Source organism: Salmo salar, chromosome ssa05 (assembly GCF_905237065.1).
Source record: "Salmo salar chromosome ssa05, Ssal_v3.1, whole genome shotgun sequence".
NCBI lineage: Eukaryota > Metazoa > Chordata > Actinopteri > Salmoniformes > Salmonidae > Salmo > Salmo salar.
The window spans coordinates 37,324,435-37,343,194 of record NC_059446.1 but is presented as its reverse complement, the minus strand read 5'-3'; the positions used below and the strand labels follow the sequence as shown (position 1 = coordinate 37,343,194).

Genomic DNA, 18,760 nt, shown 5'->3' with positions numbered 1-18,760 from the left:
GATGGTGTTGGAGTCGTGTGGGGGTAGGCAACAACACATCCGCCACGCTGGCCCTCAACACGCACCCCTGAGGGGGTTGAGGGTCAGCTTGGCGAATGTGTTGTTACCTACTCCCACCACCTGGGGGCGGCTTATCAGAAAGTAAAGTATCCAATTGCAGAGGGAGGTGTTTAATCCCAGGGTCCTTAGTGACGAGGTTGGATGGCACTATGGCGTTGAACGCTGAGCTGTAGTCAATGAACAGCATTCTCACGTAGCTGTTCCTTTTGTCCAGGTGGGAAAGGGCACTGTGAAGTGCAATAGAGATTGCATCATCTGTTGGGGCGGTATGCGAATTGGAGTGGGTCTGGGATGATGGTGTTGATGTGAGCCATGACCAGCCTTTCAAAGCATTTTCATGGCTACAGATGTGAGTATTACGGGGCGATAGTCATTTAGACAGCTTTACCTTGGGGTTCACTATGGTGGTCTGCTTGAAACGTGATTATTACATACTGGGTCAGGGAGAAGTTGAGAGTACGCGTCTGTTTGTCGGAGGGCGTAGCAGGATTTTGTTTATATAAACGTCCGGATTTGTGTTCCTCTACTTAAGTGGCAGCTCTAGCCTTTTAGCTCAGTGCGGATGTTGCCTGTAATCCATGGTTTCTGGTTGGTATATGTATGTACGGTCACTGTGGGGACTACGTCATTGATGCACTTATTAATGAAGCCGGTGACTGATGTGGTGAACTCGTCGATGCCATCGGATGAAACCCAGAAAATATTCCAGTCTGTGCTAGCAAAACAATCCTGTAGTTTAGCATCTGCTTCATCTGACCATTTCCGTATTGAGCGCATCACTGGTACTTCCTGTTCTGAGTTTTTGCTTGTAAACCGGAATTAAGAGGATGGAGTTATGGTCAGATTTGCCAAATGGAGGGAGAGCTTTGTATGAGTCTCTTTGTGTAGAGTAGAGGTGATCTAGAGCCTCTAGTTGCACATGAGACATGCTGGTAGAAATTACACTACCATTCAAAAGTTTGGGGTCACTTAGATGACCTTGTTTTTTAAAGAAAATTGTAGCTGGAAACGGCTGATTTAAAAAAAATTAAATTAAAAAATGTAATGGAATATGTACATGGGTGTACAGAGGCCCATTATCAGCAACCATCACTCCTGTGTTCCAATGGCACGTTGTGTTAGCTAATCCAAGTTTTATCATTTTAAAAGGCTAATTGATCATTAGAAAACCCTTTTGCAATTATGTTAGCACAGCTGAAAACTGAAAACTGCTGATTTTAAAGAAGCAATAAAACTGGCCTCCTTTTAGACTAGTTGAGTATCTGGAGCATCAGCATTTGTGGGTTCGATTACAGGCTCAAAATGGCCAGAAACAAAGACCTTTCTTCTGAACCATCATCATTCTATTCTTGTTCTGAGAAATGAAGGCTATTCCATGCGAGAGATTTGCCAAGAAACTGAAGATCTGGTACAACACTGTGTACTACTCCCTTCACAGAACAGCACAAACTGTCTCTAACCAGAATAACAAGAGGAGTGGGAGGCCCCGGTGCACAACTGAGCAAGAGGACAATACATTAGTGTTTCTAGATTGAGAAACAGACGCCTCACAAGTCCTCAACTGGCAGCTTCATTAAATAGTACCTGCAAAACACCAATCTTAACGTCAACAGTGAAGAGGCGACTCCGGGATGCTGGCCTTCTAGGCAGAGTTCCTCTGTCCAGTGTCTGTTCTTTTGCCCATCTTAATCTTTTCTTTTTATTGGCCAGTCTGAGAGATGGCTTTTTATTTGCAACTCTGCCTAGAAGGCCAGCATCCCGGAGTCGAAACACAGGTGTGATGGTTGTTGATAATGGGCCTTTTTACGCCTAGGTAGATATTCCATAAAAAATGAGCCGTTTCCAGCTACAATAGTAATTTACAACATTAACAATGTCTACACTGTATTTCCGATCAATTTGATGTTATTTTAAAGGACAAAAAATGTGCTTTTCTTTCAAAAACAAGGACATTTCTAAGTGACCCTGAACTTTTGAACGGTAGTGTAGGTAAAATGGATTTGCAGTAAAATCCCTGGCCACTAGGAGCGCTGCATTTGGGTGAGCATTTTCTTCTTTGCATATGGCCAAATATAGCTTGTTGAGTGAGGTCTTAGTGCCAGCATCAGTTTGTGGTGGTAAATGGACAGCTATGAAAAATATAGATGACAACTCTTTTGGTAAATAGTGTGGTCTACAGCTTATCATGAGGCAATCTAACTCCGGCAAGCAGAACCTTCCTTAATATTAGAAATCACCTACCCACCAACTGCTGTTGACCAAGAGACAAACACAGCTGTTCTGTCCTACTGATGTATAGAAAACCAACTAGATTTATATTTTCCATGTCCTTGTTCAGTGGCGACTCAGTGAAACACAGGCTATTACAGTTCTAGAGATCACGTTGATGTTCGCCAATAGAACAGAGGCTAATGGTGACTTATCCACTCGCCGTCGCAGTTTCGTTACATATCCTGCACAGCGACCTCTGTAGCTCCGCCTCCTCCCAGTGACCTGGGCCTAGTCTGGGATGAGCATTATGTCCTTCGCCTCCAATTCGTTGAAATAGAACTCCTCATCCAAGTTGAGGTTAGTAATAGTTGTATTCATGTCCAGAAGCTCTTTTTGGTCATATGAAAAGATGGCCGAAACATTATGTACAAAAAAAGTTAGGATCAGCGCAAAGAAACACAAAATAGCACAGTTGGTCTGGGGCCCGTAAAACGGCGGCCATCCCCCTCCGGTGCCATTATTTCAATAGTTTTAAGCGTTGACTATAAAGTTTGTGGAGCTTTTGGCTGTTCTGGTATGTGGTGGGAATGTGTTGCTTCGTTGACCTGGCTGTGCAGCAGTGTCGGCTCAAGGGAGAAGATTCTGTTTACCACAGATCTAGGATCAGATTACTCCAATCTTACCCAGGAATAAGAAACAGCATTAAATTGATGTTGTAGCCCTGTCTTGTTCTGTGTAGAGGTAATAGGGCTCACATGCTGTCTCTGTGATGTCTCTGTCACACCATGACTCTCTCACACCCACTGACTGGGTGTCTGCCATTAGCAGGATCATACCTTCACACTGCAATGATCCTCTCTCTTTCACACACGCACACACCATCCATCTGTCTTGCTCTCTCTCTCTCTCTCTCAATCTCCCTCCCTTTTTTTTTTTTCACCTTCTCAGTGGTTTCAGTGTCACATCGGCAGAAAAGACGAGAATCTTCAAGCCTGTTTCCATACAGACTATGTGGTAGGTTTTATTCAACCCTGTTTCCATAGACTATGTGGTAGGTTTTATTCAACCCTGTTTCCATAGACTATGTGGTAGGTTTTATTCAACCCTGTTTCCATACAGACTATGTGGTCGGTTGAATATTGTCTGATGAATACAGTAAACACACACATACGATGCTCCCTTTCAGTACTGTAATAGAATGACCTAAAACCTCTACGCTTTCATCCATAATGGCCTTGTCTGAATTAGCGTCTTTTGCCTCTTCCACTGTGTAGACCCTGATGTGTGTGTCTCCGCTGTCCCCAGGTCAGTGCTGCAGGCGCTGCATGGCTGCTGCGAGCGGGCAGTGAAGGGGGCAGTGATCCCAGGCTGTGGGCTGGACTGGGCCCAATACTACTACGGTCATGTGGAGTCTGACCGCCTCTGTCTCAACGAGTGGGGAGCCATGACGGGCCTGGAGTCAGTCAGGAGGGACAGCGCCGGGCAGAGGTGTGTGTGTGTGTGTGTCAGCTAGATGTGGAAGGGGATTCAGGTAGTCATACTGTCTCTCTCTGTCTTGTCTGTATGCAGCTCGACAGAGAGGGTATCTGTGGAGCGGCAGATCAAAGAAGAGCTCAGAGACATCATGAGAACAGAAGACCTAGAGAATATCACCTCTAAACAGGTACCGCAGAGGGAGATGGAATATAATATCCATAATACACTTCATGAAGTAAGCCCGATACTTGTCAAGGTCACAGGCGAACGGAATAGTTGCCACAAGTGGCTGAGATGCAACCGAAGTGGAAGTAGATCACTTGATAGAAGTGATCATAATTCATCTGGTAATATACAGGGAGTCTACGGTCTATAGTCTATGACCTAAATGACTTGTAGAGTCTGTGTCCGTATCTACGACACCTTACCTCTAACACAAGCCATTTAAATCGGCCAAGTCAGAACCAGAGCTCAATAGCTTAGTTTAACCTCATGGATGGATTGAATGCTCATTGGGAGCAAACATGGCGTCGTGCTGTTGTTCGGTTGGCCATCCTCCTCCTTCCTCCAGGTCCGCAGTGCCCTGGAGACCAGGATAGGCATGGACATGAAGAACTACAAGGAATACATCGACAACGAGATGATGGTCACCATGGCGCAGATGGACAAGCCCTCCAAAATATTTGACTACTTGTTCCTGGTGAGTCCCATCTGACCCTTTTAATAATGTCACCTTTGACCTATGCCACACAGCAGTAGCCCCTAACCACAGATCTGATCAGCTTACCCGATCCCAAATCCCTAACCTTGATCATGAGGAGCGGTAAAAAGTACTGTACCTCCATTCATTTCAATGGGTTGCTTTAGACTAGTCTCGTGACACTTGTGTGGGTCGTAGAGTGGTCATATTGTAGGCCAAACTGTTGGAAATGCTGCAGATGTTTTTGTTGAGAAGACGTGATTTTCAGGATTTTTCCTAGTTTGATAAACAGCGGTGTAGCTCTGCCACTCTCCACCACAGATGCGGAAGGACGACATGGGGCGGATGTAGTGGATTGAGACGCAGCCCATGTAAAAATAAAACAACATATCTCTAATTTAAACTGACAGATTCTGTTGGGGATTTTTTTATTATGTTACTTAGATTGACGCACCGGTGCATCAATGGACTCTAGGGGATTTAAGTTGCGAAATCTCGTCAGGGATGATCATCACAGGAAGTGTGCTGTAGCCAAGAGTCGGTCACATGACTCGAGCCTAGTGTTTACAGCTGGTAAATAGAAAGCTCTGACCCTCTCCTCTCCAGGCTGGTGAATTAGGCTCTGTGTGTCTCTGTCTTTTAGGGCTCTGAGTGGAATGCTGCCAACTTTGAGGAGTTACAGAAAAACAAGTAAACCTTTAAATTACTGTGTGTGTGTACGCTTGTTATTGACTTGTATAAGGTGCGTAAGAAAACGAGCAAGCCAATGTGTTGTTGTTGCTGGGTAACTAAGTGTCGGCCAATGACATTGCAGCGTGGGCTACATCCTGAACGTGACGCGGGAGATTGACAACTTCTTCCCAGAATCCTTCAGCTACATGAATATCAGAGTGTACGACGTGGAGGCTACAGACCTGCTGTCACACTGGAAAGACACATACACCTTCATCAACACAGCCAGGTAGTCCCACCCTCCTCTCACTCCTAGACCTTCTCCCTGCATTGCACTGTAATGATATGGATTTTAAGTCGATCAGTCTATTCTAGATCATTGTGCCACCCTGAATAAGCAAGTGAAAGTCTCAACTATGGCACTGTTCATTTTAGTCACACAATAACACATCCCCATTCTGCCCCCCCCCCAAATAGGCAGAGTGGCCAGGCGGTGCTAGTGCACTGTAAGATGGGCGTGTCTCGCTCTGGTTCCACGGTGGTGGCCTACGCCATGAAGCAGCAGCGCTGGCCCCTGGAGGTGGCTCTGTCCTACGTCAGGGAACGCAGGCCCATTGTCCAGCCCAACGACGGCTTCATGAAGCAGCTCCACACCTACAGCGGCATCCTCAACGCCAGGTTAATTGACGTGTGTGTGTGTGTGTGTGTGTGTGTGTGTGTGAGACCTAACATCGCCTGTATGTTTACTGTACCCTCCATTCCAGTCAGCAGCGACACAGCGCTCTCTGGAGGTGGAAGTCACGGGCAGAGAAGGAGCAGCGAAAGATTGAGAGAGCGCAGTCTGCTGCTTCACACAGCAATGAGGAGGAGGAGGAGGAGGAGGAAGAGGAGGAGGAGAGCGAGGAGGAAGAGGAAGAAGAGTTGGAGAGTCCAGATGAAGTTGATGAGGCAGATATAGAGATGAAGGTTAGGAAATATTTATGGTTAGGATGATATTGTCAAGCTCCAGATGAATTTTATTTTGTGGCAATTTTATTATATTTTAATTATTTGAAGCAATCATAAATCTCTGTCCCTCTCTTGACCAGCTATTTGAAGAGCCTGTCCACAAGTCTGAGACTGACCCAGAAGCTCCACCCACAGAACCGGCTGCTCCACCCACGGAACCGTCTGTACCCAATCCCTTCATCACTGTACAGGTGGGCGACCTCTCTCACAAGTGTAGTGACATGACAATACCTTCTCTAACATTTATATTACACTGAATCAATGTCAAAAGCAACCTGTTTATCCATCTCTAATACCCTCCCTCCCATCCTCTCTAGGTGGCTTCTCACAGCCCCAGTCGCAGTGGCAGGATGAACCTCTTCTCTCTCATGCAGTCCATCAATGAACTGGAAGACGAGGACCTAAGGAATGAACAGGTAAGAGAGGTAAAAGATGGGGAAGGAGTGAAAGGGTAGAGAAGAAAGAGCAACAGTTTTTCTTAACCTTTTATCATTTGCTGGCGTAGATTGCCAACAGTCACCGGAGGTCTCCAGGGCAACGGAGGCGGAGTTATAGACGGAAAGGCCTCATGCATCAGAGGGCCCATGTGGACGTTTCACCTGAGCCAAGCCGCCTATCAGGACTCAGAAAACTGGAAGGGGCGGGGCCAAGCAAACTTGAGACCGGGGAAGGAGATGCCAAGACAACGGAGGTGCGGTAAAGAGGAACAGAAGACGAGGTGGCGGGAGAGGGGATGGAGAATGAGAAGCCTAGAGGAGACACTAATAGGAAGAGATGACATGTTCTGCCCACTTTCAAGCTATAAACATGAACGAATTACCCTAATATAGTTATATACATCAGACCTTAAGACTCCAACTATCATCATTATATTATAGATTATTTAACCGTCATGCCTTTTGCACAATATTTCCTGTTTGGTTCTTTCAATGTAGTGGTCACCAACCGATCGATCACGATTGACTGGTTGATCTCCAAGCCATTCTAGTCGATCACCAAACACTGTACAAAAAGGTGCACTTGATTCAGCAGCTCTAGTGCCAGGAAGGTAAAGTGTTCACATTTTTAACCATTTCATGTGTCTGAAGGTAGAACTCCACTTACTCGGCAGGCCCAGAGAGAAAATCAAGTGCAGCTATAGGCCTACCGCTGGCCAATCGTATAGCTCAGATCACCGTGTCTGCAGTTTCCTCGCGCCATAGACTGTAAAAAGAAGCCATCGAACCCACAGCAAAGTTGATCATGTTGAGATTTAAAAACTTTTCAAACCATGACTAGAGGGACTCAACGAATACAGCAAAGAGCTGCTGTTTGAATGAGTATGGGCTCATTGTAATGGAATAAATGGAATGGTATCAAACACATGGAAAACAAATGTTTGACTCTGTTCCAATTATTCCATTCCAGCCATTACAATGAGCTCATACTCCTATAGCTCCTCTCACCAGCCTCCACTGCTGTCAACACTTTGTTCAACCGTTTTATAAGACATAAAAAATGCGTGTTTCGATAAGCTTGCGTTATTTTCTGCTTGTCCTTTTTAATACAGAGGAATATTTAACTTCCTCTGGTCAACATGAATTGGTGCTTGAGGCTGAAATAATGCAGTGCGACTTAAATTTCCCATCAGATGGATTAAGACTGTGTCCCTTTTTCTCAGCGGAGAGGGTCCGCTGCTCCCTTCCTCCCCTCAGACTAACCATCAAACAGGCCATCAGTCCAGTAAAAACAAAATGCTCACTTAGCTGTGCCTCACAAGTAATACAACAAATTCTATATTACCAGTGTGATCATATACCTACAATGTTGAAATATCATTTTTAAAAATGGTCTGAGAAGAACAACATTGGCTGGGCAATTCAAGGGTAGGCAATATACAGTGATAATGTTTTGGGCCTATAGCCTACTGCACAAACCTCATTGCTACAGAACTGTGTTTAATTGGTTGTTGCATAGGCTTCTTTTTTAGTTTTTATCTGAGCGGTAGCTCTCGGCTTGCATTTTGACTCGAAGGTTGGTTGACCTGTGTTTATGTATCACTGTTCACCAAACCATTTACACGCAATTGGTAGTGATGGCTCATTGTTTTAATGTCACTGCAGTATTACGACGCCAATATGTGTATGACAATAACGTTGTATTTCTGGTTAGACTTACCTATGGTCCATAGAAGTTGGAATGTATTTACATTTATCTTCTGCATTTCGGTACGTATCATAACACATGCATATGTGGAGTTTGCCCGCCCTCTCTCTCAGGGCATATCTATGCAATGATTCCTTAAATTCACAGAGAAGACAGACGTTAGAGGCTGTATGCTGCCAGTTGGGATTATTGTATGCATTAAGTGCCATTCTCTATTCCTTTATTCGGTTTTTAATTACGCACATACCATATCTTTTTATAGTTTATGAATATTGCATGGTAACACATACGGGCTCAATTTTCTCAGATGTTTCAAAATAGCGGGTCATTCAAAAGTACAAACGACTGGGAGATATAATATCGAGTGACTGTTTTAAACTGTTATTCTAGACTAATCCAAGGGCACCAAACTGTATGCCAATGTGTTCCTCTGTGCCAATCAACTTTGTCCTTGAGTTAATGTCAAGACGACATATTTAATGAGGATCTTTAGAAACTTCTACCATTTTAAATCTCGGGGGTTCAATTTATTTCATATGTTTATTTCTTTGTCACACTGTCATTCCATAAATAGCCTTGCTGTATGAGTGCCTTGGACGTGGGACCAAAATAACCAAGTTCTTTCCTGAAAGACCCTAATTGAAAGTATTTATAATATCTACAGTATATTGCTATCTGAGGTGGTGGCATTATTTCATATTGATTAAATGCATTTAGTCTTGTTCCTTGCTTGACTGGGATGATGTCATTGTGCAGTATGTAGCTACTTGCATTGAATGTGTTCCTGTGTGTATGCTCTGGCTTTGCTTATTATGACCGGGGGTGGTGGTGTGTTAAGGGTAGTTTTGTTTTTTGAACGAGTGTTTGTCTATTTGGGACTTTTTGAGAGGATCAAGGTAGATTCAGCATTATGGTGTTTCTGAACTTTCCGCAGTTGACTGGATGGACCTTCTGTTCTTTATGCTGGCTTCTGTATCGATCCAATGATTTTTTTTTTGTATGTATTCAGCTGGCCTTGATTTGTATATTCACCAATGATGTTTACACATTTTTAGGTTGATCACCATCTTTCTTTCTATACTCACAATTAAACCGTTATAAAACAGGTTTCCACCACCACATGCCATTAACACTGCCTGAGCCAACCTCTGCTGTTCTAAGATCAAAAAGATAAATGACCTGTATCTGTCGTCTATGGCTGCGTTTTACAGCTATACTGTTTGAGTGAATTAATAAATGATTATACTGAAACCATGTCACGTTCATTTGTCTGCCTTTTTTTTATTGAATTACACAATGTAAATAAAATTGAAAATGGGCCATTTTGTGTCAACACAAACAGGGAGAATATTTTGTTTATAGGCTATTAGGAACCTTTGCAGTTTAGTTCCCGATGAATTTCTGCCGCGGTTCACTGAGGGTGACGCCTCCCTCCTTCATTGCTGTCCGGAAGGACTGAACCTGAAAAAGAGAAACACGAACACTTTATTTCATTAAGCAAGTCAGTTAACACGTTCTTATGACTGACGAGGCAGGGCCAATTGTGCGCCAACCTACAAATCAAGTTAGATCTACTCGGGCTTTTCTGAAATTAGCTAGGTTCAGTTAGTGCCACATTCCATCTCAGGCTTCATCCATGTTACGAATGTAGATATTGATCATACACCCGCCAGCTTACTCAAGCTGGACTTGTAACTGTGTGTTCATGTCGCACATGGCTACTCAAATGCCAAACTCTTCATTGTGACAATGCTGAAACATGGGCCAGTTAGTGCCACATTTTCATTTGTGCCGAAGTCAAAATGGTTAACCTGCAAATTCAGCATGCTATGGTGTGAAATGGGCTATTGAAAGTGTCTTTGGTGTGCTTATCAATGCACAAGTCCCCTTTTCCCCACTATCGATAAAACAATTTTATTAAGTCATATGAAAGTTTAACTGTACGTGAAGTTTCAAATGCATCTTCTCATTACTCCCGAGTGGCCTAGGCACTACAGACCCTGGTTCAATTCCAGGCTGTATCACAACCGGCCATGATTGGGAGTCCCATAGGGCGGCGCACAATTGGCCCAGTGTCATCGGTTACGCTTCATTCACACCGACATTGCATTTTGGTACACCAGAATTACATTCGAAGCGTTAGGGGTAGGCCGTCATTGTAAATAAGAATTTGTTCTTAACTGACTTGTCTAGTTAAATAAAAGTAAAAATAAAATGACAATGTTGTGTAATATGTATTTGAATATTACTCTAACAAACATTTTATTAATAAAATATTTAAAGCTGTAATATATAACCCCACCAAATTCACAGATCTGTCATTCTCATTGAAAGCAAGTCTAAGAAGCGGTAGAGCCACAGAACAATGATTCATATTTCACTGGAAGTATAAATGTGAAGCATCCGCTTGGTATTTCCACTCACTACCAAATATGGTAGAATTGCAATATTGCACAATCGCACTTCACAGAGTAGACGTGATAGCAGCACAAAACACGGTACAAACATTATTGGACACAGACAACAGGAAAGAGGGTAGAAACAACAATACATCACGCAAAGCAGCCACAACTGTCAGTAAGAGTGTCCATGACTGAGACTTTGAATGAAGAGATTGAGATAACTGTCTAGTTTTAGTGTTTGTTGCAGCTCCCATGTCACAGGACCTATACACAATTCCTGGAAGCTGAAAATGTCCCAGTTCTTCCATGGCCTGCATACTCACCAGACATTTCACCCATTGTGCATGTTTGGGATGCTCTAGATCGACGTGTATGACAGCATGTTCCAGTTCCCGCCAATATCCAGAAACTTCACACAGCTATTGTTGAGGAGTGGGACAATTATCCACAGGCGACAATCAACAGCCTGATCAACTCTATGCGAAGGAGATGTGTCACAGTGCATGAGGCAAATGGTGTTCACACTAGATACTGACTGGTTTTCTGATCCACTCCCCAATTTCTTTTAAGGTATCTAACCAACCATCTTTATTCCCAGTCATGTGAAATCCATAGATTAGGGCCTAATGCATTTATTTCAATTGATTGAGTTACAGTTCATATAAGGAAATCAATCTTTGAAATTGTTGCGTTCATATTTTTGTTCAGTATTCTTTGATTGGTCCTCAACTCACAGCTCAAACGCTTCACTCAGGATAAGTTAAGTGGAGTTAGCAGGTTAGCTACGAAGAATTCATTGCCGTAGAAATTGACCTGGCTAAAAGGTGGACCTAAGTTACCTTGGCTAACTCCTCAAACCAGATTCATAGTATAGGGCTCTGGATCTTCATAAACTTGGCTGTATCCAACTACTCAGCAAACACTGAACAACATGAAGCCCGTTTCTCACACACACACACACACACACACACACACACACACACACACACACACACACCTCTGTACTCACAGCATTCTACCAGTACTGTCAAGGGATGTCACAACCCCCCACCCGTACTTACAGCATCAGAGCGATACTGCCAGGGGATGTGTCTGTACACCATCCTTGTGATGCCAGCTTGATGACACCTCTGTGCTAGCACCTCACCCACAGCCTGGCTGGCTGCCACACAACGGGTAGAACCCAGCTCACGCTTCAGGGCCCACTCTTTGGTGGAACACGACAGCACAGGGACTGCATCACCGTTGGCAAACACCTCAGCTGTTACATAGTGCTGGGAGCGAGAGAAAACCAACCTGAAGGAGGAGAGAAGAGTGGGGGAAATCGGTGGAGAAGCAAGGGGTAAGGGCATGAAGAGAGATGACAGAGAAGAGTAGGGGAAAGACAAAAGGGGTTATAAAAGGACTGTCAATCTGTATGTCTGCCTATCTAGTGTCAATTAGAGGTCGCCCGATTAATCGGAATGGCCGATTAATTAGGGCCGATTTCAAGTTTTCATAACAATCGGAAATCGGTATTTTTGGACGCCGATAGATTTTTATTTTTTATATTGTACTTTTTTTTACACCTTTATTTAACTAGGTAAGTCAGTCAACAACACATTCTTATTTTCAATGACGGCCTAGGAACGGTGGGTTAACTGCATTGTTCAGGGGCAGAACGACAGATTTTTACCTTGTCAGCTCGGGGATTCAATCTTGCAACCTTACGGTTAACTAGTCCAATGCTCTAACCACCTGCTTTACATTGCCCTCCACGAGGAGCCTGCCTGTTACGCGAATGCAGTAAGAAGCCAAGGTAAGTTGCTAGCTAGCATTAAACTTATCTTATAAAAAACAATCAATCAATCATAATCACTAGTTAACTACACATGATTGATGATATTACTAGTTTATCTAGCCTGTCCTGCGTTGCATATAATCGCTTAGGTACACGTTGCTCCAACGTGCAACTAACCATAAACATCAATGCCTTTCTTAAAATCAATACACAAGTATATATTTTTAAACCTGCATGTTTAGTTAATATTGCCTGCTAACATGAATTTATTTTAACTAGGGAAAATGTGTAAACTTCTCTTCCAACAGAGTCAGGGTATATGCAGCAGTTTGGGCTGCCTGGCTCATTGCGAACTGTGAAGACTATTTCTTCCTAACAAAGACAGCCGACTTCGCCAAACGGGGGATGATTTAACAAAAGCGCATTTGTGAAAAAAGCACAATCGTTGCACGACTGTACCTAACCATAAACATCAATGCCTTTCTTAAAATCAATACACAGAAGTATATATTTTTAAACCTGCATATTTAGCTAAAAGAAATCCAGGTTAGCAGGCAATATTAACCAGGTGAAATTGTGTCACTTCTCTTGCGTTCATTGCACGCAGAGTCGGGGTATATGCAACAGTTTGGGCCGCCTGGCTCGTTGCGAACTGATTTGCCAGAATTCTACGTAATTATGACATAACATTGAAGGTGGTGCAATGTAACAGGAATATTTAGACTTAGGGATGCCACCCATTAGATAAAATACGAAACGGTTCCGTATTTCACTGAAAAGAAAAACGTTTTGTTCTCGAGATGATAGTTTCCGGATTTGACCATATTAATGACCTAAGGCTCGTATTTCTGTGTGTTTATTATATTATAATTAAGTCTATGATTTGATAGAGCAGTCTGACTGAGCAATGGTAGGCAGCAGCAGGCTCGTAAGCATTCATTCAAACAGCACTTTCGTGCATTTTGCCAGCAGCTCTTCGCTGTGCTTCAAGCATTGCGTTGTTTATGACTTCAAGCCTATCAACTCCCAAGATTAGGCTGGTGTAACCGATGTGAAATGGATAGCTAGTTAGCGGGGTGTGCGCTAATAGCGTTTCAAACGTCACTCGCTCTGAGACTTGGAGTAGTTGTTCCCCTTGCTCTGCATGGGTAATGCTGCTTCGAGGGTGGCTGTTGTCGATGTGTTCCTGGTTCGAGCCCAGGTAGGAGCAAGGAGAGGGATGGAGCTATACTGTTACACTGGCAATACTAAAGTGCCTATAAGAACATCCAATAGTCATAGGTATATGAAATGCAAATCGTATAGAGAGAAATAGTGCTATAATAACTACAACCTAAAACTTCTTACCTGGGAATATTGAAGACTCATGTTAAAAGGAACCACCAGCTTTCATATGTTCTCATGTTCTGAGCAAGGAACTTAAATGTTAGTTTTCTTACATGGCACATATTGCACTTTTACTTTCTTCTCCAACACTTTGTTTTTGCATTATTTAAACCAAATTGAACATGTTTCATTATTTATTTGAGGCTAAATTGATTTTATTGATGTATTATATGAAGTTAAAATAAGTGTTCATTCAGTATTGTTGTAATTGTCATTATTACAAATAAATACAATGGAAATAAAAATAGGCCGATTAATCGGTATCGGCTTTTTTTGGCCCTCCAATAATCGGTATCGGCGTTGAAAAATCACAATCGATCGACCTCTAGTGTCAATTTCTTCATCCAAAGTATGAACACACAGATCCTTACTTAGATGTGTGTATTGTTGTAAAATTGTTAGATATTACTGCACTGTTGGAACTAGAAACACAAGCATTTCGCTACACCCACAATAACATCTGTTGAACACGTGTATGTGACCAATACAATTTATTTAGATTTGAGACACACACACACACTCACACACACACCTGTGGTAGAACTTTTGGGACGGCCAGGTTGTTCTCCAGCCCCTGTCCTTCACCGCTAGAGCCATCTGCTCCAGGTTCCGCGGGTTTCTGTTCACAAATGTCGGGTTCACGGCTTCATTATCATCTACAGTGGGCTGAAGCTTGGGCGCCGCCAGGCTCATACAACGGACTGGAGAGAGAGAAGGGGGATCAAGAGAAGAGCATGGCGGTGTATAAAGCAGCATTAGGAACATGCTAACCCAATAGATATTTTCATAAACATGATAATTTACACATAACACATTTGGCATCAACGAGGAGCAGTGTTCTCTTACCTGATTTCTGATATTGGTTGATTGCTGACCCACTCTGCCCGCACCTTTGAATTTGACCTAGTAATAACCGCACGGTTCGACATAAATCACCCAAAACTGCCATCCTCTCGTTCCTTATGTGGTCATATATGAGTAATAAAGTGCAGTCTATACTTGATTATTCACTTTAGCGACTCATACCATAGAGAAAACAGTATAACTGTGTATATTATTTAAGCAGCATTCGCCTTGACATGTGTGCCGCCATCTTTGACACTTTGCATGGACCACTTCCTTTTCGTCATCTTTGACAACATCCGGTTCTTCCTCGTAAGCGAGAGAGACGCTGTTGCGGTCTACAAATAACACTATCCATAATTTAAACATTGATGGTGTTATTACAAATGACCAAAAATGTATCGCTAACTACTGTAGCAATTTTTACGGGAAATTGTATAGCTCTACGTGCTCTCAGGAATCCACATATGTTTTTTGACTTACTGAATAATGTTCACTATCAGTGATATAGAATCTAAACAGTGTGGTGATCACATCATAGTTGAATATATTATCGACTCTATCAAACATCTAAAAAACAATAAATCCCCAGGCATTGATACGGCAGAATTTTACAATTTATTTTCTGAACAAGTAGAACCTTTCCTACTTAGTCTTTTTAGAGAGTATTAAAAACAATGTTCCCCCTCCTACAATGACTCGGGTTAATAACACTGATATCTAAGCCTAAAAAACAAGTGCTGCTCATCTATAACTGGCGTCCAGTTTGTCTTCATAATAATGACTATAATATATTAAGCCTTACTAATTGCAAAAATAATTAAAGAAGTCCTGGATGCAATAACTGATAAAACACAGTCTGGCTTTATGAGGGACAGATATTTCTAACAATATCAGTCTAGTATTAAACATACTTGACTACTCAGACCTAATAACCGAGGATAGCTTCATATTATTTTTGGATTTTTATAAAGCATTTGACACAGTGGAGCATCAGTCCTTCTTCCACTCCCTTGAGAAATTTGGCTTTGGGGATTTTTCTGTAACCGAGGTAAAGACAGATTCAAGCTGGATATTCGACGGATATTCGCCTGTAGTTTTCCTTACGTCCACAAACATCAGTTAGGGACCGTCAACATAGTGACAAATCAAATTTTTCACATTTCAATAGCTCTTTAACCATTACTCCTAAAACTTTCCAAACTGGTTATAGCTAACTCGATGGTATAGACACACATTGCACACACTTTTTTGTTGTCGGTTTACATCTCACACTATTTTTAATTATTTATTTACATTTTTGAAATTCATTAGCGCCTTGGTCATGTGACCCACACACCTCAAACAAGGTTCATAATGTACACTCAGTGAACCTATACATTGCACACCCTTTTGTTTGTCCATTTGCATCTCATGAGATTTTACAATAATGTTTAAACAATTCAAATTTCAATAGCTCCTTGTGACCTACAACCCTCAAACTACTTTGAGAAAATCCACTGAGTAGCCGTATATGTAGCACAACCTTTTGTTAATCCATTTTCATCTCACATGATTTTACATTAATTTGCAATGTTTTTTGAATTTCAATAGCTCTCTGGTCATGTGACCTACAACCCTCAAACTGCTGTCATAATGTCCACTGACAAGCCTTATACTGTATATTGCACACCCTTTAGTTTGCTCATTTTCATCTAACACGTTTTACATACATTTTTAAAACGTTCTAATTTCAATAGCTCCTTGGTCATGTGACCTACTTGACTGAAACAAGGTTCAGAATGTCCACTGACTACCCTTCTATATTGTACACCCTTTGGCTTGTCCAGTTTCATCTCACACATTTTTACATTAATTTTTCAAAGTTTCTATTTTCAATAGCTCCTTGGTCATGTGATCTACTGGACTCAAACAAGGTTCAGAAAGTACAATTAGTGGGCCTACACATTGCACACCCTTTAGTTTGCCCATTTTCATCTCACTCGATTTTACATAAAAAAATTTAAACGTTCTAATTTCAATAGCTCCTTGGTCACGTGACCTACTTGACTGAAACAAGGTTCAGAATTGTCCACTGACTACCCTTCTATATTGCACACCCTTTGGTTTGTCCAATTTCATCTCACACGTTTTTACATGAATTGTTCAAAGTTTCTAATTTCAATAGCTCCTTGGTCATGTGACCTACTGGATTCAAACAAAGTTCAGAATGTCCGCTGACTACCCTTTTATATTGCACACCCTTTGGTTTGTCCATTTTCATCTCACACGATTTTACATACATTTTTCAAAATGTTAAATTGGCCCCAAGAGAGGGGCCCAAGCCCTGGAAAGTGTTGCGGTTCCGGTAGCATCTGGTGAGTTCTCGCTGGCCCTTGAAAATCCCGGGGGAGAGGGTGTAAATCTCGCGCCGGGCGGTACCCATATCCGCAGCAGGTCTCTAAGGTGAACGGCCTCTGGCATGTTAGAACAATGTAGGTAAGGGAAGTCGGCAAGTCAGATCCGTAACTTCGGGATAAGGATTGGCTCTAACATGCTGACCAGACCAGACACGTCGCGTGCGCGAGCGTTGCAAAATAAATTCAGAAATCCATGTTATTCAATTATTGCACCCACACTGCTCGTGCGTGCCAACGAGTGTCTGCGTTGCCAAGGGATAAAATAGAAGTCATTCCTATTTCTGACGCAGATTGCGCTGCAAGTCCTGCCTCTCCCATCTCCTCATTGGTTTATAGAACCAGGTACCCACGTGCCATCTTCTCATTGGTTATACCCACGTGGGTGATTGAAAGAAGAACTGTTTTGCCAGTCGTTGTGGTAATACTATGAACGTTTAGATGCCAATCACCATATAAGTTCAAAGATGAAATAGCCTGGAAGGAGGAGAGATCACTAGAAACGATTCGGTTGACTGTTTTATGTGTGGATTAATTGTCGGAGTAGAGGACCTTGTGCATTTCAGGTAAAATAACAACTCAATGTTTATATCCTAGGACAAATTAGCTAGCAACAGCAAGCTAGCTAAATAGGACAAATTAGCTAGCATGTGCAAGCTAGCTAGCTAAATTGCCATACATGTTGAATGGTTTTCGACCTGTCCCCAAATTAATGTAATTGGTTCAGAGTTTGTTTTGATATTTTTAACCTGCATGTCATGATCGCGTTTGGTGTGGGGGGACAAAATACATTTGTGCACGATGGCACACGCGCGCAGCCGGTTTGGGTTCTGGTGTAAGGGCTGGGTCGGTCGGGCTGGGGTGCGAAGTGGGGATCGAGCCGCTGTTGGGAGAGCAGTCGCTCCGTCGACCTCCTCACGACATTGTTGCAAGTTCGTTGTGCGGCTCATCTCGCGGTATGTCGTGCGTAGTCTCGCAAGGGGCTGGCTGCGTGCGGGGGTTCGTCGGGGTGGTGTCCGTCGGCAGGCCAAAGGTGGACCGGGTGGGGGGGATCTCCCAGCTACGGCGCTCGCCGGCCCTGTTCACGTTGGGTCTCCAGCGAGTCGCATTGGCCTGCGCCTAGCAGCTGACTTAGAACTGGTGTGGACCCGGGGAATCCGACTGTTTCATTAAAACAAAGCATTGCGAAGGTCCGAGGTGGGTGTTGACGCGATGTGATCTCACCCCAGTGCTCTGAATGTCAAAGTGAAGAAATTCAATGAAGCGCGGGTAAACAGCGGTAGTAACAATGACTCTCTTAATGAGTCCTTAGCCTTAGTAAGGGACATAACGAGGTAGCCCTCTAGCAGGGCTCTTCCAATCCCTCCCTGTATATCACCTGTTTTCAGGTGTTGCTAACAATGAAAACCAAACGGGAGTTACCTCGGTACTAGTCCGTACGCAAAGAGAGTCCTGCAGATGGTGACGGCTGTTGATCATTAAACGGAAGGCGGCAGTCGGTCCTGGAATATGGGGCTTTCGGTCAAGCATGAAAATGTGAGGGAGGTTCCACCAGACTCAATGATTTGCTGCGGGGCTCTTGTAAACGAATCCTGACCTTGACAGGAAGCCAATCAGAGAATGATGGCTCGAAAGCATCCCTGGCTTTGGCTGGGAGGGGGGAGTTAAGTCCTGGGAGACG

The 18,760-nt window shown here is 43.0% G+C and overlaps 2 protein-coding genes across 5 annotated transcripts in view; one reads left to right on the top strand and one right to left on the bottom strand.

The window, feature by feature from the left end:
- si:ch211-203d1.3 (protein phosphatase Slingshot homolog 3) overlaps nucleotides 1–9,526 on the top strand; it is a 28,834-nt gene extending 19,308 nt beyond the window's left edge. For all 3 annotated transcript variants that reach the window (XM_045718147.1, XM_014199792.2, XM_045718148.1), the window contains exons 7-17: nucleotides 3,220–3,285; nucleotides 3,577–3,759; nucleotides 3,841–3,934; nucleotides 4,319–4,447; nucleotides 5,091–5,137; nucleotides 5,262–5,408; nucleotides 5,597–5,797; nucleotides 5,884–6,085; nucleotides 6,208–6,318; nucleotides 6,445–6,543; nucleotides 6,633–9,526. In XM_045718147.1, the coding sequence (XP_045574103.1) occupies nucleotides 3,220–3,285; nucleotides 3,577–3,759; nucleotides 3,841–3,934; nucleotides 4,319–4,447; nucleotides 5,091–5,137; nucleotides 5,262–5,408; nucleotides 5,597–5,797; nucleotides 5,884–6,085; nucleotides 6,208–6,318; nucleotides 6,445–6,543; nucleotides 6,633–6,827 (1,474 nt within the window). In that variant the 3' untranslated portion in view covers nucleotides 6,828–9,526. The remainder of the gene's footprint in view (nucleotides 1–3,219; nucleotides 3,286–3,576; nucleotides 3,760–3,840; nucleotides 3,935–4,318; nucleotides 4,448–5,090; nucleotides 5,138–5,261; nucleotides 5,409–5,596; nucleotides 5,798–5,883; nucleotides 6,086–6,207; nucleotides 6,319–6,444; nucleotides 6,544–6,632) is intronic.
- A 2-nt stretch (nucleotides 9,527–9,528) lies between these two features.
- mrpl18 (mitochondrial ribosomal protein L18) lies at nucleotides 9,529–14,985 on the bottom strand. 2 transcript variants are annotated; one of them, XM_014199795.1, is made up of 4 exons: nucleotides 14,687–14,985; nucleotides 14,373–14,541; nucleotides 11,684–11,970; nucleotides 9,529–9,733 (listed from the first exon to the last, which is right to left on the bottom strand). In XM_014199795.1, the coding sequence occupies exons 1-3, from the start codon at nucleotides 14,787–14,789 to the stop codon at nucleotides 11,712–11,714; spliced, it is 531 nt and encodes a 176-aa protein (XP_014055270.1). In that variant the 5' UTR covers nucleotides 14,790–14,985; the 3' UTR covers nucleotides 9,529–9,733; nucleotides 11,684–11,711. The 2 variants fall into 2 exon arrangements, with proteins under 2 accessions (XP_014055270.1, XP_014055269.1); XM_014199794.2 differs by having other exon boundaries at nucleotides 11,736–11,970.
- Nucleotides 14,986–18,760: the final 3,775 nt, after the last annotated feature.